The sequence below is a fragment of the Poecilia mexicana genome, unplaced genomic scaffold (assembly GCF_051168715.1).
Source record: "Poecilia mexicana isolate PSO_F unplaced genomic scaffold, ASM5116871v1 scaffold_13, whole genome shotgun sequence".
NCBI classification, from domain to species: domain Eukaryota; kingdom Metazoa; phylum Chordata; class Actinopteri; order Cyprinodontiformes; family Poeciliidae; genus Poecilia; species Poecilia mexicana.
In genome coordinates this window covers 5,674,576-5,700,280 of record NW_028263382.1, presented here as the reverse complement: position 1 = coordinate 5,700,280, position 25,705 = coordinate 5,674,576, and the positions used below count along the sequence as shown (strand labels likewise).

General features: G+C 42.2%; 1 protein-coding gene, 1 long non-coding RNA gene and 1 pseudogene across 7 annotated transcripts in view; 1 reads left to right on the top strand and 2 right to left on the bottom strand.

The window, feature by feature from the left end:
• ece2b (endothelin converting enzyme 2b) overlaps positions 1-16,498 on the bottom strand; it is a 29,344-nt gene extending 12,846 nt beyond the window's left edge. Inside the window, exons 1-8 of one of the 4 annotated variants that reach the window (XM_088011539.1) lie at positions 16,326-16,498; positions 8,729-8,815; positions 6,220-6,355; positions 4,589-4,804; positions 4,386-4,510; positions 500-646; positions 352-417; positions 80-268 (exon numbers count right to left, since the gene is read on the bottom strand). In XM_088011539.1, the coding sequence (XP_087867665.1) occupies positions 80-268; positions 352-417; positions 500-646; positions 4,386-4,510; positions 4,589-4,804; positions 6,220-6,355; positions 8,729-8,815; positions 16,326-16,358 (999 nt within the window). In that variant the 5' untranslated portion in view covers positions 16,359-16,498. Of the gene's footprint in view, positions 1-79; positions 269-351; positions 418-499; positions 647-4,385; positions 4,511-4,588; positions 4,805-6,219; positions 6,356-6,785; positions 7,385-8,728; positions 8,816-16,325 lie in introns of those variants that run through there. The other 3 variants (XM_015006880.2, XM_088011537.1, XM_088011538.1) reach the window with 3 other exon arrangements.
• LOC148155701 (uncharacterized) lies at positions 1,433-3,904 on the top strand. Of its 3 annotated transcripts, none has more exons than XR_015765026.1 (6): positions 1,433-1,741; positions 2,771-2,859; positions 2,949-3,066; positions 3,243-3,310; positions 3,385-3,500; positions 3,600-3,904. It is a non-coding gene; the product is annotated as an uncharacterized LOC148155701 (long non-coding RNA). The 3 variants fall into 3 exon arrangements; XR_015765025.1 differs by lacking the exon at positions 1,433-1,741 and adding an exon at positions 2,093-2,156; XR_015765024.1 differs by lacking the exon at positions 1,433-1,741 and adding an exon at positions 2,099-2,156 and having other exon boundaries at positions 2,750-2,859.
• Positions 16,499-16,783: 285 nt separating the features above from the next.
• LOC148155700 (uncharacterized) lies at positions 16,784-20,859 on the bottom strand (annotated as a pseudogene).
• Positions 20,860-25,705: the final 4,846 nt, after the last annotated feature.

Sequence of the window (25,705 nt, the reverse complement as noted above, 5' to 3'; positions counted from 1 at the left end):
CTGGACTCAGAACAGAACCAGAAACGGTCCAAAGTTTTCTTTCAGGTTATTTAGAACCAATCAGAACAAGGTCTCTTACCTGCAGCTCGGCGATGGTGACCTTGTGGTAGATCTTCTCCTCGTCACGTCGCTGGTCCTGTGGGACGGTGATGTTGGCCAGCACCGTCTCAAACTCCAGGATCTGCTGCATCTGCAGCTGGGTGGCGCTCTTCTCTCCGCCCAGCAGCGTCCCCAGCTCCACCATGTAGTCCAGATACGCCGCCAGCACCTGCAGGGCACAGACGGACCGGGTCACCAGACCGCAGGCGGACCATACCGGGCCACTGAACTCACTCCTGCAGGGAGCCTCACCTTTTCATTGGCCGTCTTGTTAAGGTAATAGTCCCGGGACGGGAGGAAGAGCCCTGATTGGTCCACCTGGAGAGCAGAGCAGCAGGTGAGCTGTTTTACCTGGAGGTCAAGAACTTGACGGTCTGAATGTCTCGAATGGGAACAGAACCTGGATGACGTTACTGTTGGAGTTCTTGGGATCGGTGCTGACGCCCACGCTGAAGAACGGCTGGGCTCGGTACGGACCCGACACCATCTTCAGAACCTCCATGAAGTTGTCTTTGTCCCACGGACCCGTCATGTTCCAGCCGCCGATCTGCAGACGGACCACAGGGTCAGAGGTCAGGACAGCTCTGGCAGACTGCGGTGTGTCACCACAACACCAGGGTGGAAAGATGGCAGCCACTGTTACTTGAAGGGTAAAAGGTCATCTCCATAACGACTGAAAACCATCATCCTCCAGAGAGGAAGACTACTGATTTTCCTCCTATTCAGGAGGAAACGATCTTCATGGAGGTCAAGTGGGTCGTAACTTTAGTAATGCAGTTACTATGGAGACAGTTTGAATGGGCGGTTACCAGGGGTGGGCACCGCTAACTAAAAGGCTAGCTGTGCTAACCCTTGAGAGATAATCATAAATATTTCCTCTGCTAATGCTAACGCTCGCTTCCAACATCGCTAAGCTCAACCACATTGATGCCAACTAGAAAAATTTATTTAGGGAAAGCGAAACATTTTCAAAGTTAGCAGCAGCGCTAAGATAGAAAAACCAGAGCTAATTTTTAGCCTAAAAAAATTATCCGGAAAAATGTACTTAGCGGAAGCTAATTGTGGTAAATATTTTTGAAGTTCTCAAAATGCTGACAAACTTTCTTGCTTAGCATTTTAGAATTTCCCCAGAATTTTTTTAGAGGATGTAAATGTGGTAAATTTACCACATAGGTGCTATGCTAAAAAAATTTAAAAAAATAGCTCCTCTATTATTAGTGGAGCAATTTTGTATTTTTATTTTTTAGCTTTAGAATTTCTCCAGGAAAAAAACTATTTAGGAGAAGCTAGTAGAGCTAAATATTTTCAAAGTTGGAAAAGACAATAAGCTAAAATTACACAGTAAAAAATGCTGGGTTATTTTCATAACCCAATTTCTGGGTTGAAGCTGTTGGGTCATAGGTTGGGTTAGTTTGACCAAATATTGGGTCAAAATTCATAACTCATGAGTTGGGTCAGAAATTTATCGGAAGTCTACATCTTGCACACTTCTGTTGGGCCAGGAGTTGGGTGGGTAGATTTACCCAAACGGTTGGGTTAAAGATGAAACTTGGAAGAAGCCACGCCCCTCTTCACAAGCCTCCATTTTCAACATGACTGTGAACGTTGCATATCGGACTTCTCTACTTTGAAATAAGACATGGTAAGTAAAAAGAAGATAAAGTTTCAACGTTAATAGAATTTTATACATAAATTGAATTTATTTCAAACATGTTTGATATTTATTTTTATGGTTATTTAAAATGTTTATTACGGTAGGTTCCTCTGACAAAGAGCTTCGGTGTTGCTACAACACGGATGTTGGGGAAAAAATAGATGAAGGGGAAGGGCACAATTTGTCAAGTAAATTAAATTCAGTTTTTAATATAACCTCAATCATATTTGTTCGTAACTTAACATAGTCAAATTTTTAAAAATAGATTTAGTTTTAAAAGAAAATGTAGTTGACGGTTTGTCCCCTGATTTTTGCAATATGCGCGCGCATCCTCAGCGGGCTGAGGCTACGTGTTCGAACACCAGCAGTAATGGCGGAGGAGAGCGAGCAGAGCTTTAATAATGTGGGTATATTATGCTTTTTGAAAATAAAATAACTTTTGCAAAGTTATTAGGCGATAAATTAGTTGTGTAAACCTGAATTATGCGCTCGGTTTATTAACATATAGCTTAATTACAAACATGCTCGGACGTGTTCGCACTTATCGCTCCCCTCCAGCCGCCGGCTCGTCTCGCCCTCTGTCAGTTGACCGGGCGGAGCGGCTCGTTAAGCCGAGAGAGAACGACCGTCTCCCGGCACATTGCTTTCAAACTCCCGCTGGTTTTAGGCAACGAATTAAAAGCAAAACTAAAACAATATCTAATGTTAATGTTTGCTCATTTTATTATTATTGTTACTACGGTATTAATTACAAATACATTTATTTAAAGTTGGTGCTGAAAGTTATTCAGCACTAAGTTTGTGTTAAGTTTTACTTCTAAATTAAATTATATGTCATTTTATTTTATTAAGTGCTATATTTATTTTTAGGAACATAAAATTACTCTGAACATTTGAAATTGCTGGCTAATTACAAGTTATTTGCAGTTGAGACAGCTATAAGATTTAATTCAGTCATTCTTAAAGTTTGATTTGTGATTTTGTCTTTTCTGATAGATTTTGTAATTTTACATCCAGGATCTTCAGGAGAATTAAGCGAAACCCAAACTCCTCGTTCTCAACGAAGACCTTCTGCATGACCAAGAACATGAGTCTGCTCCCTCAAGGTATTGAAGCTCAGAAGAAATGTTCTCTAAAATGTTGTCATGCTTTTTAGTTACTGTAACATTTTAACACTAACTTATGTTTGATACAGAAGGTGATGTAGTCCTGCAGCTGCTGCCAGTACCCCTTCCTGCTCCACCTTACTAATTTGGGAGAAGTTTCAGATCCATCAACCTGGAAATTCAGATGTTTTCATTGATATCCAGCCTGTAAGTCAACCTTCATCTCTGAATAATGCTCAGATTGTTTAAGTGCATCACATTCAATAGTGAGGTTTTGTGTTAAACTAGAATCAGTCAGAAATTAGTTTTTGAGAATGTAGCCCTTTACCTTTAAATTCACTAAAGGCCTGTTTTTGTGCTTCTCTCTCTTGTTCTCAACGAAGATCTTTTGTATGGCCAAGAAGAGAAAGGAGCGGCCGTCTTCTCAACAACATGAATTTTCTCCCTTAAGGTATTGAAGCTCAAGAGATGTTTATAAACTGTTAACATTTAACATTTTAACACAAGCTTATGTTTCCCATGCAGACAAGATGATGTAGCCCTGCAGCTGCTGCCAGTGCTCCTCCCTACTTACACATTTGGGAGAAGAGTTTCAGATCCATCAACCTGGAAGTTCAGAGGGTTTCATTGATATCCAGCCTGTAAGTCAACATTCATCTCTGAATCATGCTCAAATTGTTTGCTGTTTATATAAGTTCATCACTAATGGCCTGTTATTTTCTGTCTTCTCTCTCCATCAGGTTGGGACAAACCTGGTGGTGCATCTACAAAATGTGACAACCCGTATGTCCTCATGCAGGGAGACAGGCAAAATGCTAAAGTGTCGTTAAAAATGCTCCTTGTTTAATGGCTGAAAGGTTTACTTGTAGTTTGCTTTAAAACACTTTTTTTCATTAAATGTTTTCTAATATGGAGTAACAGATACTTCTGGAGTTGTAGCCAAATGAATTGAAGTGATTTAACTACTTATGTTTTGTAACTTTTGTAAATGAAATTGCTGGCTCTATATATGTATCATGTGGAAATAAAAGAAGCTTTAAATTCATATGTCTTTTAATCCTGTTTTTATATAGTGAAATTTAAAATAATTTTTTTTAACCCAACTATAGTGGTATAATAACCCTTGTGTTGGGTTATGAATTTCAACCCAATTTTGGGTCAGTTTAACCAATTTAAACAAGTCAATTTAACCCAACGTTTGGTTAGTTGCCATGACCCAATGTGCTGGGTCAAACCCTCAACCCAACCCAGTTGGGTTAAAACAACCCAGCGTTGGGTCGGTCCATATTTGACCCAGCGCTGGGTTACGTATTGGGTTATTTTTAACCCAGCAGTTTTTACTGTGTAGTTCTGCGCTTATTATGGGAGCTAATTTTAGCTTGGCGCTTTAGATTTTACCCATAAAAATTAAATTAAAGTAATTCAGAGGAAGCTAATATTACCAAAGTTAGAAAGAACACTCATATGTAAAACAGAAAAAAATGAGCTCCGCTGTTAGCAGAAGTGCGCCCTCCACTGGCGGCTACCTTGGCTATCAGGTCTATGAGCGGCTGAGAGCCGAGCTCCTCGATGCGCTGCGTGTTGAGGCAGGACAGGTAGTAGGACTGGGTCTTCCTCTCAGCTTCACTGGTCCCGTTGAACGTCCCGTTCTCTGCACAGGAGAAGAAAACCCGTCAGTGTGTTCAGCTGGTTCTGGCCGGTTCTGACCCACTGTTTTTATCTCATTTACCCAGCAGGTGTTTGAGCAGCGCCTGGTTCTGCTCCCAGATGCTGTTGAAGGTGGACCAGCGCGAACGTCCGTCCGGCAGCGGGTTCTTCCTCATCCACCCGCCGCAGGCGAACTGGTAGAAGTCCTGGCAGGGGTCGGCGCTGCGGTCCATCGCCTCCACAATCTGACTGGCCACTGTGACGCACGCCTCCGACAGGCACAGGCCCCGCCCACTGTCTGCAAGACAACACGGAGGGCAAAACGGTCACGGCTCAGAAGAGGCTGAACCCGAGGGAGAGGAAGAACCACGGAGGAGAACAATCGGAGGATGACTGAAGATACAGACGGGTACCACAGGAAAGAACCGAAGAGGTTCGACAGGAAACAGGATGTTCTGCCTGTGATTGGTTCTTTTTCGTCCAGGGAATACTCTGATTGGATGTGAGCGGTCTGTCTGTGCTCAGCTGGTGGTGTGGCTCCTTTACTTACCCTTTAAGTTGTAAACACAATTTTAAAAAGTTGCTTTCATGTTAAAAACACATGAACACTTGCGTATTTTTGGCCCTAATGGCATTCCAAACGTAAGGAGCAAGAGCATTAGAAAGGAGGGCAACATAAAAAATGTTTTTATGCTAGACGTCGTAAAATATGATGAAAATCCTGTCATAACACCATGTTCTGAACAATAAAAAAAAAGTACAACAAGCCTATAGTGACAAAATTCACCACTTTTACCACCCGCTCAATTAAAAAGTCAAGTAAAAAATGGCAGTTTGAAAATCAGGATTCCATAAAAATAATGCCAAAGTCCAATTTAAGCATTTTTACACAATTTTAAGACCAACCTTCTGAACTGTGAAAAAAATAAATAAATCATGCTTTTTCTGAGCATTGAACACTGTTTTTATATCTGAAGGTGTACTGCAAAACAATAGTGCCAAAAATTACCACTTTAGCTGCCAAATGTGTGGCTAAAAACATACATAGAAAACACAGGACAACGTAAAATATGATAAAAATCTCATCAAAACGACAAAAAAAGCAGCAATTACTTATTCAATTGATCCATTGAGCACTGTCACATGTAAAAAGAGGCGTTCAATGCTCATAAAAATTAAATTAAAGTAATTAACTTTAATAAATCCACCGTTCAGAATGTGGTCACAATATTTTATGGCCTGAACTTAGAAAACAGTTTTTTACCTTCAGTTTTTAACCAACCTTTGGTAAAAGTTGTGACTTGTGGCACCTTTGGCTTCCCAAAGGTGAGCATTAGTTTGTCAGAGTTTAACGATCGCCAGAACACACATGGAGTGAGAGTGTGATGTTTAAACGCTCAGCTGAGGGAAAAGCGAGGGTGTTTCAACGAAGAGGCGACGCCCATGCTGTGGTACGGAAAGAAGAAAGGAGCAGAGAAGAGGAAGAGGAAGGATGAGAAGATGGAACCAAAACCAAGAATAGGAGGAGGAAGAGGAAAAAATCAGGCGTGGGAAAGAGAGGAGATCAGTCAAGAGAGGAAAGGAGGAGGCAGAGGAAAGGTGGAGACCGGAAAACAAGGAAGCTTTAGGAGGAGAGCATAAGGGAAGGGAGGAGGTGGAAAAGAGGACAAAAGAAGGAGAAAGTGAGGGAGAGAGAGAGAAGGGACCAGTTACCTGAGCTGAATCCCAGCCCCAGAACCACCAGGCAGGCGAACAGAGCCAGCAGGGCGGCCAGCAGCATGACGGAGAGCAGAACCTCCAGCTGGGTCCGCCGGCCCAGGATGTCCACACCGCCCTTCCTGAAGCCCACCTGGGACACAGAGAGGCGGCTTTACCTGGAGAACACCTGTGCAGTCTACCACGGTGTGCATTGTAGATAGAAAAAGAACGAGGAGTACATTTCTGCGAAAAAAACTCAAAAATGAGAAAAAGAGTTTCAAAAGCCAAAAATGTCCTAGAAAAAAAACTCTCAGAAATATTGATATAAAACTTAAAAAAATATTTTAAAAAAATTGTGGAAATTTCTGAGTTTGAAAAGTTGAAAATTTGCAAGAAAAAACCCTGAAATTTTGAGATCTCAAATTTTCTAGAAAAACAAGAAAATTTATGGAGTTTAAAAAAAAAAAAAAATCTAGAACATTTCTTAGATTGATCTAGAAATTTCTGAATTTTTCAACTTTTCAAACTCAGAAATTTCCAACTTTTTTTCTACATAAATTCTGAGATTCTGGGACACCAACCTGTCCCACCTGATCTCCAGATCCCTTCCTCTGGATTTCCTCTGCAGTCAAACAGATTGGGATCGAGACAAACTGCTGACTGAGCAGAAACCTGCAGGATGTTCTGTTTGGTCCTTTTGGGTCGGGAAGCGTCAGGTTTCTGAGGATTATCTTCTGCTTTCTTTCATCCTGATGGGATTTGTTTATCCCGTTTCTTCTTTCTTTTTTACTTTACCTCCGCTGTTAAAGATGCAGGTGAGCGTGTGCTGTCAGGTTTTAAATAGGCCACGCCCACTCGTTGTGACGTCACAGCTCTGCTCCAGGTGGAGCTCATTTGGATTTTCTCTCCTGCTGCTGATTCCTGTGTTTCTCGTCCCGACTTCAGGAGACGATGGAGTTAAAGCGATTAGAGTCTCTGGGACAGAAAACACTCGGCGCTGTAATCACGCTGATTCGCCTCCACAGACTCATTTCCTGCAGCATTTAGTCAGAGCAGCTTCGGGTTTCTTCAGACTCTTGCTTTTATTCTGGGCCAATTATACAGGAATGTTTTCCTTCCCTCTGACCTCCAGCATAGGCAGAAGCTCTGAACTCAGAATGATTCAGCATTGTGTTGATAACTGACCAAAGTTTTCAGAAAATGATTTTATCTCAAGAGCAACTGGAAAACAGAGTCTGCTGGTCTTAACCCAGTCAAAATTACCAAGTAGAAATCTACCAGGGCTACCATTTATATTTAGTGTTTTTAGTTAATCTAGTTAATCTACAGCTGCCTGGTTTACTGAGGTTAGCTTGACTGATTACAGCTGGGTGTCACTTGGTTTCGCTTAGCTACGATTAGTTTATCTTGGTTTGTTTTTTTATACTTGTATTATTTTAGCTCAGTTTAACTAACTTTTGTCTTGCCTTAATTTAGTTTGACAGGTTTATTTAGGTTTGGTGCAGTTTAACTACAGTTATATTAGTTTAAGTTTAATTTATCCAACCCTAACCCCATAAATTTATCTAACTTTATCTGTATTTAGCTTGTTTTAAATTTACTTTAGTAAGCTAAAATAATCTAATCGGTTTAGCTACCTGAGGTTAGCTTAGCTGATTTTAGCATGGTGTAGCTCAGATTAGTTTATCTTGGCTTACTTTAGCATAAGCATCTTATGAATGTTAGCTTGATTTACCTGTTCATATCAAACCTAAGCTAACATAAGCAAAGATAAGTTATCTTACTTAACCTTTTGTTAGCATAGAGTAGCATAAAGCTATAAAACAGTGAATCTGTCAGCCTGCCATTTTTAGAAAATGACAGAAGCCAACCATTAGTTTTTTAACTTCTATTTTTCCATGAATGTCTATATATTTTGTTTAGTTTGTAGTTTTTGTTAAGCTAACTGGCCGATCTGTCGTAATCACTGTTGACAGCTGATTCAACAATAAGGCACATCTCCAAATGGATCAGGAGGTTTTTATCGGACTGAATAAAAGGTTCCTGTCAAATATTCCACATTTTTCCATTTTAAAAGCTTCTTTAAAATGTTTTGTAGACCACATTGAGTGAAACCCAACTGAGTTAAGAAAAGATTTCAGCTGCAACCAAACACACAAAGAAGCAGCAGCTTGTGTGGAGGATGCCTATAAAACCGAAATTACACAGATTCTACCTAAACCTTTGTTGGGAGAAACTGTGTTTTCATTTAACCGCCTGTTTTCCTGTCAGGATTTATGATTTTCTTCTCTCTCTCACACAGAAAGCGTGTTAGTTTTCATGGCCTGGCAGCACTCCAGGCCCCCTGCTGTTACTCTGTGTTGGTGGCTGTGGCCCCCTGCTGAGAGGCCCCCAGCTGAGGGGCCCCTGCGGAGCTTCCTCCCTGCGAGGCCCCCGTCCGTCCGGTCAGGACTTCACCTGGATGCTCACAGGATCCCCTGCAGCCTGGCTGCTGTTTGTTTGTTTGTGCGGTGCGTTCACTGACCTCCACTCTGTCGGGAGACGAGGCCGCCTCGGCCGGCGTGTCGGAGCCCTCTTCCTCCTCCAGTGTAGCTCGCTTGTAGCTGGACATCTGCAGGGAGACAAACAGATCAGATCAGACTCGGCGCTCCGCTCCGGATCGCGGTTCGGATCGATCCGCTGTCGGTTTGCTTCAGGCGGGAAGCTGGATCGCTCCACTGGGACTCGAACACATCGTCCCAAACAAACACTCTGGATCTCTGGTTCAGTTTCCAGTGCAAATATCTCAGTTTAAATAAGATCAAACCAACTTAAATTAACTTTTCAGCAAGATGTAGAACTTTGTTTTAAGTAAATAGTTCCTTAATATTAATATTTAAAAAGTACTAGTTCTATTGGCAGATTACTTCACCTGGAATACATTATTCCATAAATGGACAAAAATCTGTGGAACCACAACCTTTTCATCAAAATTAATAAATTATTTACTATCCTATATATGTATATATATTAATTGTAGTTTAGTTTTATATTAGAAACCAAACAAACTTGGTAGGATTTTGTGTTTTTGCAGTGTTGTCAGCGTTTCAACTGTTTCATGTCTCATCTACGTTTAAAGGGCAGGTTGTTCCAGGTGAAGCTTTTCGTTTGTCCTCCATTCTTCTTAAAAATGGAACAACTGTAACTCTCACTGCTCAGGCTGGGCAGTAAAAACAAATCTTATTTATTCATAACGATTTTAATTAAAATCAGAGCTCCAGAAAAACAGAAACTTCTCCAGTGAAGCTACAGGAAGCCCCTCAAGCTGAGAGGAAAACACAGAACAGGTCAAATAAAACTGAATCCAAGCTTTTCAAATCAAACAACCCGGCCGCAAGATTTTAGTTTATCTTTATAAGTTCACACAGTTCTTGTAAAAAGTGTCCATCACCTTTTGTTGCTTCCACAAATCAACAAAGCTTGCTTCTTATGACAAAAATGTGTTTCTATTCACCAAGTTGCATTTTGAGTCGGAATACTCCAGTTAAAGATTGATCGATCACTAAATTAACTGATGATTATTTGAATAAGTGATTAATCTGATTAATCGCTCTGAATCAGTCACAACCTGTTTTCTTGTCGGCTATCAGTTTGTTGTTGCTTTCTTGGCTTTTTAACTCTATATGTGAATATTTTAGCCCCGTGTGAAGCTGTGGCGGCGGTGAGCGGCCTTGGAGGCCTCGGCGGCGGCAGCAGCTCGCAGAGCACACTGCTGCAGCAGGTCCTGCAGAGCACACTGCTGCAGCAGGTCCTGCAGAGCACACTGCTGCAGCAGGTCCTGCAGCACAGCTTCCCGTCGGCCTGCAGAGCGTCGGTGTCCTGCAGGAAACAAAAGGTTTCCAACTGTTTCCTTCCTCAGGACCCGCACTGAAACCTGTCTCCCTCTCTCTCTCCTTTTGTGTCGCTCGCCCCGCTGTGTTCTCTTTAATTGATGACGCACGCAGAGTGGGGGGGTCAGCGATCAGGTTGCCAGGAGATGGGAGTGTGTGTTGTCTCTCCCTGTGAAGCCTGATGTCATTGTGTGTGTGTGTGTGTAATTAGATAATGTGTGTGAATCATCTCCATTCAGCTCTAATGGAGTCCTCTGCAGCTTATATAACATCTGTCTGTCTGCTCTTTTGTCCCCTGCCAGCCTCCATACTCTGACCTGAGACAAACACTCAGAGCGAGACGCTTCGTCTTTCAGCCAAACGGCAGGAAAAACCCAAGATCCTGCAGCTCCGAGATGTCGGAACCGGATCCATCAGGTTGTGGTGCTAAACATCTACAGGAACCGAAGCTGGGAAAATGTACAGATCCACCTTCAGAGGAGGAAGAGAGCCATTGGAAAAAAGAAGTCCTTTTAAAATCACAATTCTAACTTTTTATTTCAGAAGACTAAAGTCAAAATCTTGAGTAAATGTGAAAAAGTCAAAACTCAGGAAAAAAAAGTTAAAATTCTGTGGAAAAGTGAGAATTCCCTTTTCTCAGTGACCCTAACCCTCTTCCATATCCATCCACATGTAAACTCTATGTAATATCACTAATAACGATCATTAATAAAATCTGACCTAAGTGGAGATTTGAGAATCCTTCTTATCTGCGTTTACGTGTCTACGTTGGAAAGCAGACATGTAGAGGTCCACGTATACAGTCTGCGACAAATAATGCACCACTGCTGATGTCACATATACAACCATTGTTGACTTCCAAACCGGTGAGACCGACTGGGAAGAAGCAATGGCGGTAGTGGACGATATTCACAGAGAAAAACACACTAATGTCTTGGATGATCTCCGACTTCCACTGGACTCCTTGGTGGTTTGGTTGAGCAACGTGACAACACGCAGCACACCAACCCGTTTCACTCACCACCACTCAGTCAGATGGGAAATCTCACAAAACTCCTCAAGATCAAACGTGAGTTCAGCGTAAACAAACATGGCCGCCCATGGTGACAATCAGTGGACAACAATACAAAGAGATCTTGGATGATCTCCAACTTCCACTGGACTCCCTGGTTCGCCATGGCAGTTGGTTTGTCTTTTTTGTGTTTTGGATTGTCGTCCATGTTTCCGTCTCGCCATCTGATTGGCTACGCATCACATTCAACAGGCTGCATTCTCGTTTGACCTTGAGGGAACAATACATGCTGCAATATTGGACCAACGTGTTGAATATTCCTGATTTTAGATCAGAGCGGTCCCGACATCTTTCCTAGCAGACCAGATCACTCTGAACACACGGCAGGAAGATCTAAGATCATCTCTTGAACAGAGTGAATGAAGTTGTTTTTGCCAGTTTATTCATGGCGTTTACTTGTTTGAGTCGAGCTAATTAGTCTGTGAATGTAAGAGACCTGGTTGGGCTTCATAGATTTATAAAAGTTTGAAACAGCTAGCTTAGAAACCGGGTTCAGGTTATCCCAGCACCACGCTAAGTCATCAACATCTCTGTTGCTTTATGACATTAGCCTAAATGCTATGTGCGGTAAGAGATGTTAAAGGAAAATACGTAAACAAAGCAGTAATGCTTACAGCTTAGCTAGCGTCACGACACGTTCCCCAACGTGTTGTGTAACTCCCACTGACACAGGCTGGTTTCCCCAAACTGGCAGAAATGGGCACCAAAGTTCAAAGGTATCCGAACTCGAACCAGTTCAAGAATGAGTTTGTTTAGTGGAAATGTACGGAAGCCTTTAACTACCAGATACAGGAGCAGTATGTCATTATAACTAGATTTATATCTTTATTTTCCAGCTGTGGCAGTTAAATGCTTCCATAGAAACACGCTGAGAGTGCTTGGCCAACATCAGTGTCTGACCTCAGAATTGGACAGAAACTCCTCTAAAACCATGTCAGCATCCCAGAGGAGATGAAGCTGTTCACATGTGTGTGAAGGCATACGAGCAAATGGTTCTGGTTCTGTGTCTAACAGTGGATCTGAAGAGAAGCTGTGATCAGAACCGGTTCTGAAGTTGCAGCTGAATGGTTCCCGCGCTGCTCTCTGGCTCTGTTGGGAAATATTTTTCTCTCATGGAGATGAGTTTTAATATCATCACCAGAAGCAGACGAAGCTTGATTAGATTGAGTTTATTAGCGACAGTCATGGGTTTATATGTCCCTGCTGCCCCTCCGGTTCTGATGAAACCGGTCCCAGTTGGTCAGTAAGTGTTCGGTTCATTTCCTGAACCTGCAGGCAGAGACTCGTTGAGCCGGTGGAGTCGGCGCCTGAACGGGCCCGACAGGTTGTTCCGGTAAGCTCCGCAGGTTCCTCTGCTCTCAACGTGTCGCCGAGCACCGATGCAGGAAGTTTCATTTCCTGCTGGGGACAACGGCTTTAATTAGCAGAAACTCCAGGGAGCGCCGCATCTGAGAGGAACGCATTAACCTTCTGACCCGACGGGCCTCAGGAGGGAGTTAAAGCTCCTCCTGGGGGTGGGGGGGGCACAGCAGCCAGAAAGTATTCCTACCCTCTCTGTGACGCGTTCACCAAACCTCAGAAACCAAAGCTGACCTTCTTTCTGCAGAGAATGAGTCAGACAAGCACAGAGAAAGTTTCCAAACCCTGAACTGAACTGTGAAATGGAAGTAAAACAACATTTTTAACGATGTGTAATCTGAAAAGTGTGGCATGCATTTGAATGAAGCTCCTTTTCCTCCTGACACCCCAAAAATAAAAAATCCTGTGTAATTAATTTCTAGTTCACATGGCAAAATAATTTAGCAGATTTTTTCCTAAGGACGCCCCGACCATCGCGGTGCTGTGGAGAAAATCTGAAGATTTTCCTTCTGCTGAACGTGACGTTTAGCGAGAGCTGGGCAATATTTTTTTTCTTGTTTTCTTTTCAAGAAATGTTTTCAAAAAGGTGTTTTATTAATTATTCCTTCTGTGAGTTGAACATGGACTATTAATGTTGGTCTATGATAATGTTTGTTATGAGAATAAAGTTACAACATCTTAATGTCTTAAAATGAAGTGGAAAAAGTCACTTTATGGAGAAAATAATTTAGATATTTAAGTTTTTAGTTTTTGTGTTGGGGTTCTCATAGAATTACTAATTTATTCTTCTAATATTACGGCTTTATTATCATATTAGTATGACTGTATTTTGTAACAAAAACACACAAAACAAACTGTAGTCTGTCTTTAATACTCCATCATAGAATTGACATGAATTCAAAGTCCAAATAAAAATAAGCTGTAAAACATGCTTATAAAGCAAGATGGCCGCCCTGGGCATGATGACATCACTCAGATCTCATTGGGGCAAAAAACACAGATTTTAGAAAAATTAAATGTTTGAAAACCAAAATATGATTAACTGATCAAATTGATTAATCGCCCGGCCAATCAGAAAGTGAGGTGACGGAAACATGGTGGACGTCTTTGTTTTGTTTTTTCCCTGTTAAATATCATCCGACTTCCCAGTCAGCCATTTTGTTTTCCCTGAACTCACGTTTGGAAAATCATCCCAGAATTTTTAAATCTTTCCAGGGATTACAGACATATCACCTGATAATTAAATCCAGCCTGGCTGTCTGAAGGCCTCAGAGGTTCAGAACAACCAGCATCACCACAGTGGTGGCTGCATCATACTGCGGGACAGGGCCAATGGATGGAGCTAAAACCTGTTAGAGGCTGCAAAAAGCCTGAGGCTGGGCTGGAAGTTCGACTTTCAGCAGGACGACCAGCCAGAGACATTATGGGATGGCCTAGTCAAAGTACAGACCTGAATCCAGCTCAGAATATGTGCAGAGGCTTGAAAACAGTTGATCTCAATCCAGTCAGACTCAGCTGGACTCACAGAACGTTCTGATAAAACGACGGGTCATCCCATCTGGTCGAACACAAACAATTAAAGAAAAACCCATTTCTGCTGCTGGGAACGTTTAATGGAAGGAAAAACTCATCATCTCAGTTTGTTTATCCCGTCCTTTGCAGAAGGATCAAAGTGACGCAGTGGGTTTTCTGTCCCTTGAGCTTGTCTGCTCAGGCTGCTGGACAGAACTTCAGCCGACCCAAACGGGTCCAATGAGCAGAACTGGAGAGACCTGATCCAGAAGGTTCTGAAACCAGTCAAAGCACTTCTTATTTGGCTGCTATAAAAATAACCAGAACACACTCATATTTATGTTTTTCTCCCTGAGAAAATGGATTTTTAACTATAGAACCAAATAATAATCTAAAATAATTTTTAAACCGGTTAAAATTAACAACCAGAATCCAGCTGAGTTAGACCTGCACCAACGTCAGGACACTAAATGATAAACAAGCTTGCCGTATTTGGAGCTTTCCTTTAGGGTGGAAATCTTGTTGCCACGAGCAACAAGTCCACCGTTGTTTATCTTTTAAAAACAGATTTTACACCAAAACAACTCTCAGATAGCATGACTAAAATAATTCATCACAACTTTATCGGGGCCCCCAGTACGTTGAGGCCCCCAGTACGTTGAGGCCCCCGGTACGTTGGGTCCCTGGTACGTTGGGGGTCCTGGTACGTTGGGTCCCCCGGTACGTTGGGCCCCCGGTACGTTGGGTCCCCCGGTACGTTGGGGCCCCCGGTACGTTGGGGGTCCCGGTACGTTGAGGCCCCCGGTACGTTGAGGCCCCTGGTACATTAGGGGTCCTGGTACGTTGGGGGTCCCGATACGTTCTGTGTCGTCCATCTTGGACGAGTCTCATCCGCTCCATGACCTGCTGGCCGGAGACCGGAGCAACACAAAGCGCCACAGAAAGTCATTTCTGCCTGTTGTCCAAGTCTGTGCTAATTGATTAAATATTTTTCCGCGCTCATTTATAGGTTATTTATTGATTAATATATTGCATGTGATTGCTTGTTATTTATTTATTTAATTTTTTTTGTTTATATCCAGTCATTTTGAACTATCACTCTTAGGTATATATATATATATATATATATATATATATATATATATATATATATATATATATATATATATATATATATATATATTTTTTTTTTTTTTTTTTTTTTTACAAACTTTGTATTTATTACCTGAGATGGAATAGCTTTCAGCAAATAAGCAATTTCCCCTTAGAGATCAATAAAGTATATTGTATTCTAAACGGCGGTTGCAGGAATATTTACTTTAACAGGCCGTTTCTGCGTCCATGATGGATGGAGATGGCTCTGTTTTCTGCATCGTCTCCGACCGTTTAATGAACTCTCTAAGGAGTTTTATTTCTTCTAGCAAAACAGGATTTTACCATTTTAAGCAAAATTTTCAGCTCCTTTACATCAGAGGTATTCAACATGGGGGTCGCAGATGTACAACCGCAGGCGTTGAGAAATTTTTGTTATTGAGACACTTTTCATGTTTTTCTTTTAAAATTTGATGCTATGTCCTAAAGTACGGACTAGCATAGAAATAAAGTATTTTAGTGTGAAATGAAAACATCCAGCGAGTGAAAATCTGTTCATTGTGTTGAAAGTTAAAAAATATTACAAAATAAAAGTTTTTTCATGACCGTAGGCCTCTTATTAATGTTTGTAATAAAACCATGAAATAATGAAAAGATGTGTTATTTGTATTAAATACACAATCACAACACAGTTTTAAGTTTTAATGCTTGATGCTCCTGGAGTCCCACCTGGCCGAGTGTTGGGACTCCTGGAGTCGTTCTGCATCAGTTACTGCCAACAGCTGTTTTTATTCAGATCAACTTCCTAGGAGGTTCTGGTCCGGTTTGAAACCAGCAAAACTGGTCTGTCTCAGAGTCTCGGTCCAACCTGGAAACCAGCAGCTGGACTTCCTGGAGCTGGACTTCCTGTGGGAATGTCCACCAGAACCAGAACCAGAACCCATTCTGCTGAGGAGACCCTGCAGGAAACCATCCCAGCATCACTTGAGACTCTGCAGAAGAAGGTCAAGCTCTGATCTGACGTAATCTAACTTCTCAGTGACGTCACCAGGAAGGTGATCACAGGCCGGAAGCTCCGCGCTAATCAATCTCAGTGACTGACAGCTGATCAGCATCCTCAGCGCGTGCGCTGTAACGGTCACGCGGACCGGTGAACGCGTGCGTATCTGAGTGTGCGTGTGCGCGCGTGCCGGTGTGCGCGTGTGCGTGTCTCTCACGGTGTTCCGGAGGTCCTGCAGCGCTACGCTCATCCTGGAGCTGCGAGCCGGAGAGCAGCGCGCTACGGCCGGCCCATCCTCCCCGGGCTGTCCGCTGGCTCCGCTGGGTCGGTGTCCGCCGCTGCCGCTGGATCAGAACCGGGACCGGGAACGGGAGCAGAACCGGGACCGGGATCGGGATCAGGACGGGTTTCTGCTCTCTCCTCTCCTCTGCCTCTCCGTGACTCCTCAGACCCCGCCCAACATCCAACCAGCCGCTTCCTCTCACAAACAAACACACCCCGAGACACACGGGGACTGACGTCATCACACGGCCTACGTCACCTCCTCCAGCTCCCACATCTAGTTATCCATCTATCTATTCTGGTTCTGGTGGGTCCTCAGCAGAACCTGAAGTTCTGTTAGTTTTACTCTGGAGCAAAAAGATGTAAAGTGAGATTTATCCTTCATTCTGCTGGTTTTATTACAACCTTATCTACATTTCTTTCATGTTTTTTCCTTTATTTTTAGTTTATTGATTTAATCTTGATTTTATTCCCTTTTTACACCAATTTCATCTTCATTCTGACCTGGACTTTGTCCTAATTTAAACCTTTTTATTTATTCATTTATAATTGAATCCAGACTTTATTCCTGTTTTTATATCCTGATTCTATTTGTATTTTGTGGATTATTCCAATTCGGTCCTGTCTTTATCTGTTTGTTTTCACATGCAAAGTGATTTGTTTTAGTTTTTATTCTGTTGTATTTTTTTCTTGTTTTTATTTTTTATATTCTTGGTTGGAACCTGATTTAATTCAGGTTTTATTCTGATTTTCTCTCGTCTTTTTCGGGTTTTGCTCCATAATTCAGTTTTCTTCCAGTAAGTCCTCATTTATTTGTTTTTAACATTTTCCTCCCTTATTCTGGTATAAATCTATCCTTCTGACTCCATCTTTGTTGATGTGATCATGAGGAGAAAGTTGGGGTTCCTCAGCTGTCAGTGAACCAGAACCCGGTCAGGGCCTTGGACCAGGACCAGAACCAGAACCCGGCCAGGGCCTTGGTAGGGGTTTGAACTTGTCAGGTGCAGTTCCAGCAGCTGATTGTTCTGGTTTGAGTCGAAGGTTCTGCAGAGTTCTGCTCATACCTCTGACCGTGTTTCTGCAGGAAACCACCTGTCCGATGTGTCAGAGCGGCTATTTCCTGCTTCCTACTTCCTGCTTCCCGACACCTGGACAGGTGCGGCTCTGCAGCAGGGAGGAATGCCACGCAGCGGGACGCATAAATATCCTGATTGCACCTGAAGGCATCAGGGGGATTCCGTCAGGAGCCTCTGAGATGACCCAGAAGCATAAACAGTTCTGCCCCCTGCCGGCAGAAAGCTGGAACTGCGCCGACGGAAAACTTCACACTGAGTCTTATAAATATATTTAATGTGATTTAAACTGAATAAAAATATATTTGTCTGATAAAGAGACAATATTTTCTTGGTCATTTTATGTTTCATGTTTGAGCTCCAGAGGAGATTCTGGTGAAAAATATTTAAGGGTTACTGTTAGCAGAGTTAGCTTAAAGCTAAATATTTAGATCCAAGATAAATGTCTGAAACTGAGTGTTTATCTCTCTAGCTAAATATTAAGCTAGTGAGATAAATATTTAGCTTCAAACACAACACTTAGTAAGCAAGTTGAATATTTATTTTGAAGCTAAATATTTAGTCTGCCAACTAAATCAGTTTTTGGTCCTGACCTGCTGATCTGAGCTGATCCAGGAAATCTTTTTCCTGTGACTTATTGGCTGATTAGCTGGGAATCAGTTAAATCTTAGAAACCGAGAACTTTTCCAGTTTGGACCCACAGGTCTGATATTTGGTTTATTTATCAGAACTTTCTGTAGTTTCCGTTCAGTTCTGCTCAGATTGTCCCAAACGGCTGAGGAAAATCCGGAAAAAGACTTGATGGTTCTGATAGTTTCAGAAAACTAAAGTCAGAACAACAGGTCCAAAAGAAAGTGTTGAGTAAAGTGTTGCCTTACAGCTCCCCCTGCTGGTCACAGTCCCACAGCGCAGTCTGAAGGGCAGGAAGCTTCACAGCAGCTTTATTCATCTGAGACGATCCTCCTCACTCCGTTCAGATTCAATGATGCCATTTTAAAAGAATCCATATTGGGTAAGAAGCTAAAAACAAAAGACTATAAAAAATATTAAAATGTTACTGTGCATCATGTTTTCTAACTTTGGACATTATTTTCTTTAATCTTCTGAGTCTGTAAAACCTGATACACCTTTGTTTCTAATTTGATAGAATTCTCTTACTGAGAAGTAAAATAATCTCAAATTAGGAAAATAACTTTCGACTTTAACTCCTCTGAATCCTTTAGTTTGTTCTAAGAAACTTTTAAAAGATTCTGCAGGGTATCTAGGTTCAGCTCTCATTGTCGCTACTGTCCGATACCTCCTTCCTTTCTACAGCCGCTTGCTGGCCTGTCTGCTGGCCTGCACAGCAGTCACCACGTTCCTCCGTTTGCTTCGCCTCTTTATCGGGGCTGAAGCCTCCAACTCCATCACCTCCTCTGCCTCACCTGTCTCTCCCTCCACTCCAGCTCCAAAAACCAACTCCACACTGTTCTGTCCATCTGCCTCCACCTCTCCTTTCTTTCCCTGATCTCCACACACTAAATGCTCCTCATCGCCTCTCACTCCCTCCTGCTCTCCCTACACAGAGTCTCTCTCCCCCACTTCACTTTCACCGTCACCACCACCATTCACCCCATAACCACATAACACTGCGCTCTCATCCTTCTCCACACCTACACTCATTTTCGCACTTTTCACCGCAGACACCTCAACAGTACCTTCCCCCTGCTCCTCGCCAGGTGGGGCTCCGCTGCCACCCCTGCCTCGCCAGGTGGGCTCCCCACCTGCTCAGCAGCAGCTGGCTGCCGGCCCGGCCCTGTCGAGACACATTTTAATAATGTGCCCCTCCTGACCGCAACCAAAACACTTCATATTAGAGGAGTAGCAAACAAGATGTAGTCAAAATCATCCACTCTAACATGAAATCGCAGGTTGAGTTCTTCATCCCGCCGATTCATATCATAAACATTTGTCTCCTCTGGGAGACAAATGTTTTAACGGTACTTTTTCACAGGTGACACCACCTTCCCGTGCCGAGACAGCTCTTTTATCAAAAACTCGTCACTTATGAAAGGAGGCACGTTTGACAAAGTGACCTTAGTTGAAGGTAAAGTCAGCAGCGGCGACACCTGTAAACACACGCCGTTTACCGAAACGCCCACCTCCACCCGCTGTTGAGCCTGCTCCACTTTCTCCACCAACAAGACGACAGCTCCATGCGAGCCGCAGACCTTATGGACCCATGTCCGACCACCTCTCCCACCGCCAAGCAAACTTCCTCCACGCTGCACGGAGAACCGGCGCCCACCTTGACGTCGTTTTTCCGCGTCAGCGTGGAGAAAGTCCCACCACCAACCATCATGGCGTCGTCAGACGCCGGCCAGCCAGGCACACCTGACGGCCACACCCGAACCCAAACAAAAACCCCTTAAAACGTGACAAACTAAACCAAAAACACAACTAAACAATACAAGTAGAAACAGCTCCACCTACTGGACATAATAAACTGACAGTCAAAAGAACAGCAATAATGGGTTCATTTTCAAAGACACGTTTTCACAGTTTGAAACTAAATATATAATCAGCATCATGTATTTAGTTCCAAACTAAACATTTAGTTTGCTAATTAAATATTTAACTCAAGGCTACATTTTATAAATATTTAGTCAGTCCGACTGTTGGACTGGTGACTCTGGTTGGTTCTGTAAGCATTAAAATGGCAAACTGTTGGACCTGGTGATGTTTAGTTCTGTTTGGTTCTGTTCCACTGCAGCAGCTGGTTCTGCTTGGTTCTGTTCGCTGGCCACTAACTCAGTAACAAGAGCTTGACCACAACAACCAGCCTTATTTCAGAGTCAAACTGTGAAATATTTTCCTGTTAGTTTCTCGACTTGTCTGAGTTCCTAAAGGCCGTTGGTTCTGTTTCGGTCTCCCGCCATCTTGGTCTCAGCCCAGACCGTCTTAGTATCGACTTGGACTCAATATATTCTGGCCTTGGTCTGGACTCTTCACCCCAACCCACAGTGTCCCTGTTTTCAGCTCCGCAGGTTCTGGACACAACCCACGGCGATGAAGCCTGATGTTCTGCCTCCGGCTCTGAGGCCGGTTTGGGTTCGGTTTGGACCAGAACTCAGCTGAAGTCACTGAGAGGATGAGGATCAGACACACACGCATCATTTTAATGAAACTTCCTGAAATCTGTGGAGCACCAGCAGCTCCTCCCAGCCGCTGCTTCCCAAGGCGGCGGCAGGAGGAACTCGTGAAAGAGCAGCTCTTCATCGTCACCTTGTTGTTCGACAGAAGAAAAGCCGCAGCTGCGTCTCTGAAAGAGACGAAGATGAAAACCTTCGTGGTGGCGGCGTCTCGCTCTCGCAGCTTTTTGTTCTCAGACACGGAGGCAACAGGAAGCTGAATCATCCTCACCTGTCAGAGCGCGCACCGTCTTCTGCAGTTCGACAGAAAAATGTAGAAACACGAACAGCCTGCTGACATCTGAAGGCCGTTTGGACAGAGGAACTGGTGTTTGGACCTTCCAGCCGACATGAGCCTTCTTCAGGCTTCATGGCCACGAACTGATCGAACATCAGCTTCAGGTCTCCTGGTTCTGGTTCTTCACTGCATCTGAACCAGAACCACCACAAATCTGGAGAAAACTTCCAGAAAACTGCAGAACGGCAGAAACACTGAGTTCCTTCAACTTCAGACTAAAATCCTTGTTAGAGTCGATTCTGAGCCACAATAAATGGAAAATCGATCAACATATTTGATGGGTATCAATGATTTTGATGATGTCCCTTGTTTGTTCAGTTGTCGACTGTACGGTGTTTCCTTTTGATTGATTGATTGATTGATTGATTGATTGATTGATTGATTGATTGATTGATTGATTGATTGACTGATTGATTGATTGATCATTCCCTCTGGTTCTGGATTCTGTGCAACTGTTAGCTGGAGAATTATCATTTCTCTTCTTAGTTTAAGGATGGTTAGAGGAAGATAATGACCACTCATAGCTGCTCAACAGAACCAACCTTAAGAGTCCTGACCTGTTTGTAGTGCCACCTGCTGTTGGATTAATGTAACCACAAGTGACACTAAATGTTTTTGTAAAGCCTGGTTCACATCGAAAGGTTTAAAGACTGATAATGAAAAAATGAAAAACCTGATAATAAATAATCCAAGGTGTAACAGGTTTGGTTATTTCATTAAAACTTTTATTTTAATTAAATAAAAGTTTCATTATTTTACTCTTACTTGAGTAAAAATATGTTGAAGTAGTTCTACTCTTACATTAGTAAAGTTTTTGTTTTGTTTTTCTCTGCTAACAGAAACGTCACATATCCCCTACTCCAGAGGTCCCCAAACTGTGAGGCGCGCCCCCTAGAGGGGGCGCCGTGCCATTGCATGAACATGAACGCTGTATGCGCTGGGTTTTTACCTTAGAATGGCCAACTCTCTGTTATTCCTGTCAATTTGATACAGTAGAGGCTTCCACACTTCCCATATATGTCTCCTCTGTCACTTTCATCAGCAGTTAAAACTGTTTAATCCGTTGTTAACATGTGGTAACCTGTTTTTCCGAGCCGCCTTTAAACGCAACATGAGCGCTAAGAGGCTCGCGCTGGGTTTCCACCTGTGAAGGAGACCTGCTGCTGCTGGGCGGAGCTACGTAGGTTTGTGTTAGAATCACGGCAGCAAACCAGCAAAACGCAAAGAACTTTATTTTCATCATTCGAGTCGGAAATAAAAGTTTCATTATTTGTTGATTGTGGATCTGAACCAGCAAAGCAAAGGAAACAAACAGGGGAGGGGCGGAGCTAAACTCAGAGGGGCGGAGCTAAACTCAGAGGGGCGGAGCCAAACACTGTCAGATTCTAACTTTAAGTCTCCTAGTGTTTGTTCCTTCAAGAACCAGAACCTTCCAGAGTGAACAGAACCGCCTTTCAGGTCAAACTGTGGCTCCGCCCACTTTCTATATCACCGGCCTGCAGACCGACCTGAGGGCACAGCGCATTACCCACAATGCACCAGGGTTCAACTTGGATCTGCTGACACGCGATAACGTAACCATAGTGACCAGCTTTGTTTCTGCTGCTGTTCCACTAGTCAGGGCTGACTGATGGCAACTTGACCTTTGACCCCTTCGAGATGGGATGACGTTGTCATGCTGTGTGTGTGTACGTGTGTGTGTGTGTGTGTGCGTGTGTGTGTGTGTGTGTGCGTGTGTGTGTGTGTGTGTGTGAGTATGAGTGAGATGCTTCCTCTTGCTGCTGATTAGTCGTCTTTTTGTTTCCAATGAATCCACTTTTTAAGGTGAAGCGGCATCAGCACCTATTCACACACACACACACACACACACACACACACACACACACACACACACACACACACACACACACACACACACACACACACACACACGTTTAGCTGAAGTGTGTGTGTTCCAGTAAAGCTTTCAGCTATAATTAAAGCTCATCAGCGTTTATTAGAGCGTTTGAAATGCAGCCGTCTGATTGGCTGCTGGGCTCTTTGTGCGTCTGCAGCTGCAGCTTCCTGTTAGCGGGGAAACGCTCGGTGTGTGAAGACACCTGCAGCGCGCCAGCAGCACCACAGGAAGACTTCGGAGTTCAGCTCTGGACTGATTGAGCAGCAGAACCGGCTGTAATCTACTGACACGTTACGAAACGCAACGTTCTGCGTTTTAATTTGTGACATTCGCTCCATGTGTCCACAGCGAGCTTCTCAAACTAAAACTGACTTTTTACATCCAAAATTAGGACACAGTAACAAGGCCAGGCTAAGAAAACCACAAAAATAAAGTCAAAGTACAAAGAACAGTAGAAACTCTGAATATTACAAGAATAAACTCGCAATAATATGCAAAAGAAAAACATAATAATATTAGAATATTATGTGAATAAAGTCAATATAATTAGAATTAACTTGTACGACAAAAAGTCATAATATAAGAATAGTCATAACAAAAATCATAATACAAAAATAAACTCAAAATATTACAAGAATAAAGTAGAATGACATATAATGTCTTAATATTATGAGAATAAAGTTCTGACAGTTCCTGTGAAAAGGTTGAACTCCTGCTACTGGAGGAGGGGCTTAGCGCTGTCAATCACCCTGGTGTATGCTTCTCAGTGTGCTAATGGTGGGACACATCAGACCTTTGCAGATAAACTGAAAATGCGCTGTAAGAGGCGGCTGTGCTAACTAGCCTAGCATCCTGACGGTGTGCTGAGGTGAACCAGCAGAAGTCGAGCTCCATGACGACCTCACAGATTTTCATGTTGCTGTTTGTAACGCCGTCATTTTGCCTTTGTGTCATTCTAATGTAGTATTTTCTGTGTTTTTGTGTTTTTTGCTCGTCACTTTGCTGCTGAATTTTATCACTGAGGAATAATAAATTATATTTATTGGACTTTTGTGTTAATGTTCCGATCATCTTTTCTTGTTTTTGATACAAAATGACTAAATAAAGTGCTTTGTAAAAATAAATAAAGTTGATTTTCTGGATTATTCTACATTATTTTCTCACACATTTCAAATTGATAATAATTATAAACTTCAATACTCTTATAAAGCTGATGAATAATTACTGGTTTTTCCTGCCACATAATGAATCCAAAGGACTTAAAATGTGTGAAGAACTGATTCTTTCTCCTCCAAAGGTGGTTGAGGAGGCAGAACGAGGATTTTAACCGTTTCTCTCTGAGACGCTGCGAATGTTTTATTACAGTGAAACTTTAAATTAATTCTGTTTCCATCGTCTCTCCCTGCAGCATATTTAATTAAAGACACTAACAAGAGGAAAAGCTGAGAGTGAAAAGCTTCAGTGAGATGAAACGTCGTCAAAACTGAGCTTCGTTTATGTTTGTAGAGGAACAGCAGTAATTTGGGTTTTTTAGCATTGGAGATAATTATTAGTCATTAGAGATAAAACGGGGGATTAATCTTTTAAAGTCATATTTGTCCTATTTATTATTTTATAAATCTAACATTGTAAATATTTAGTTTGAGGCTAAATGTTTAGCGAGGAGCTAAAAATGTAGCTCCAAACTAAATATTTAGATCTGAGCTGGCTAATCGTTTAGCTCTACATGCTAATTCAGAGCTAAATGCTTAGCTAATGTGCAAATTAACTTGCTGATAAGTGTGGAGGATGTGGCTTTACTGATAACACTGCAAACATAAAACATCTTACCAAGAAAGATTGGTAATATTTTTTTGTGTAAGTATGAAATAAGACAAAACTGACCAGCAGCTTTTCAGCAAGATAAAAGGAGAAAAAGGTCCAGTTCTGTTATTTCACATATAATAAGACGTTTTATCATGTCATAAACGAAACAATCTGCTAATAAAACCAGAATTTTTTCATTAGTTTGTGAGAATTACTGAGCTCAAATAACCCACTGAAAAGTTTCTTTTAAGGTAGTTTGGTCTTAAAACTACAGTTAACCATTAATATATTTGCACTGGAAACTGAACCAAACCAATACTTGGTAAGATTTTGTGTTTTTTACTGAAAGTTTTTAGCAGCTTTGATTACATTTATCTTCAGCAATTTTATGTAAAACTATTAAATATTTCATGTAGCTCAAGAAATGTTGAAATGCTAAAAGTAAACATATTTGTTTGCTTAATTATAAATGTTTAGGCCACAAAATTCTACCTATGATTGTTTGTTTTTCATCCAATGACTATTTTGATCAGATAAAACCAGCTGTGATTGGCTGGTGGTTCATTTAACTTCAGTTTAATCTGTGAACACAGTCGTTTGAACTTTAAAAACTGAGTGAAAAACACATCAACTGTCTGTTTTTTGGCCCTCCTGGGTTTCCATACATGAGGAGCAGCAGAGCCACTGGAGACGTTTAGAGCAAATGTTTGACATCTAAACTAAAAAACACAAATTATCGTTTGCTTACATACATATATGCTGGAATCAGTCTCACTGCACACAGATTCAGTTTTAGAGAAAAACTGGAGGAAAAAGTGAAGATGTTAAATTATCTTAAGCCAAATAGTTCATTAAATCAGGTTCTGCTGGTTCATTAATCTGGAGGTGGAAGAGATCAGAAAAGTAAAGTTAATTTGGCTGCAGTGTTTAAATGTTTGAATTCGATTTATTTTTTAAATTTGCCTGGAGATGATATTAGTAATAAATTGGCACTAAATAAAGTGAACTGAACTGAATGGTTCCTGTTCAGAGACCGAGGAGCTCAGATCTGATCTGTCATCAGCTCCTGGT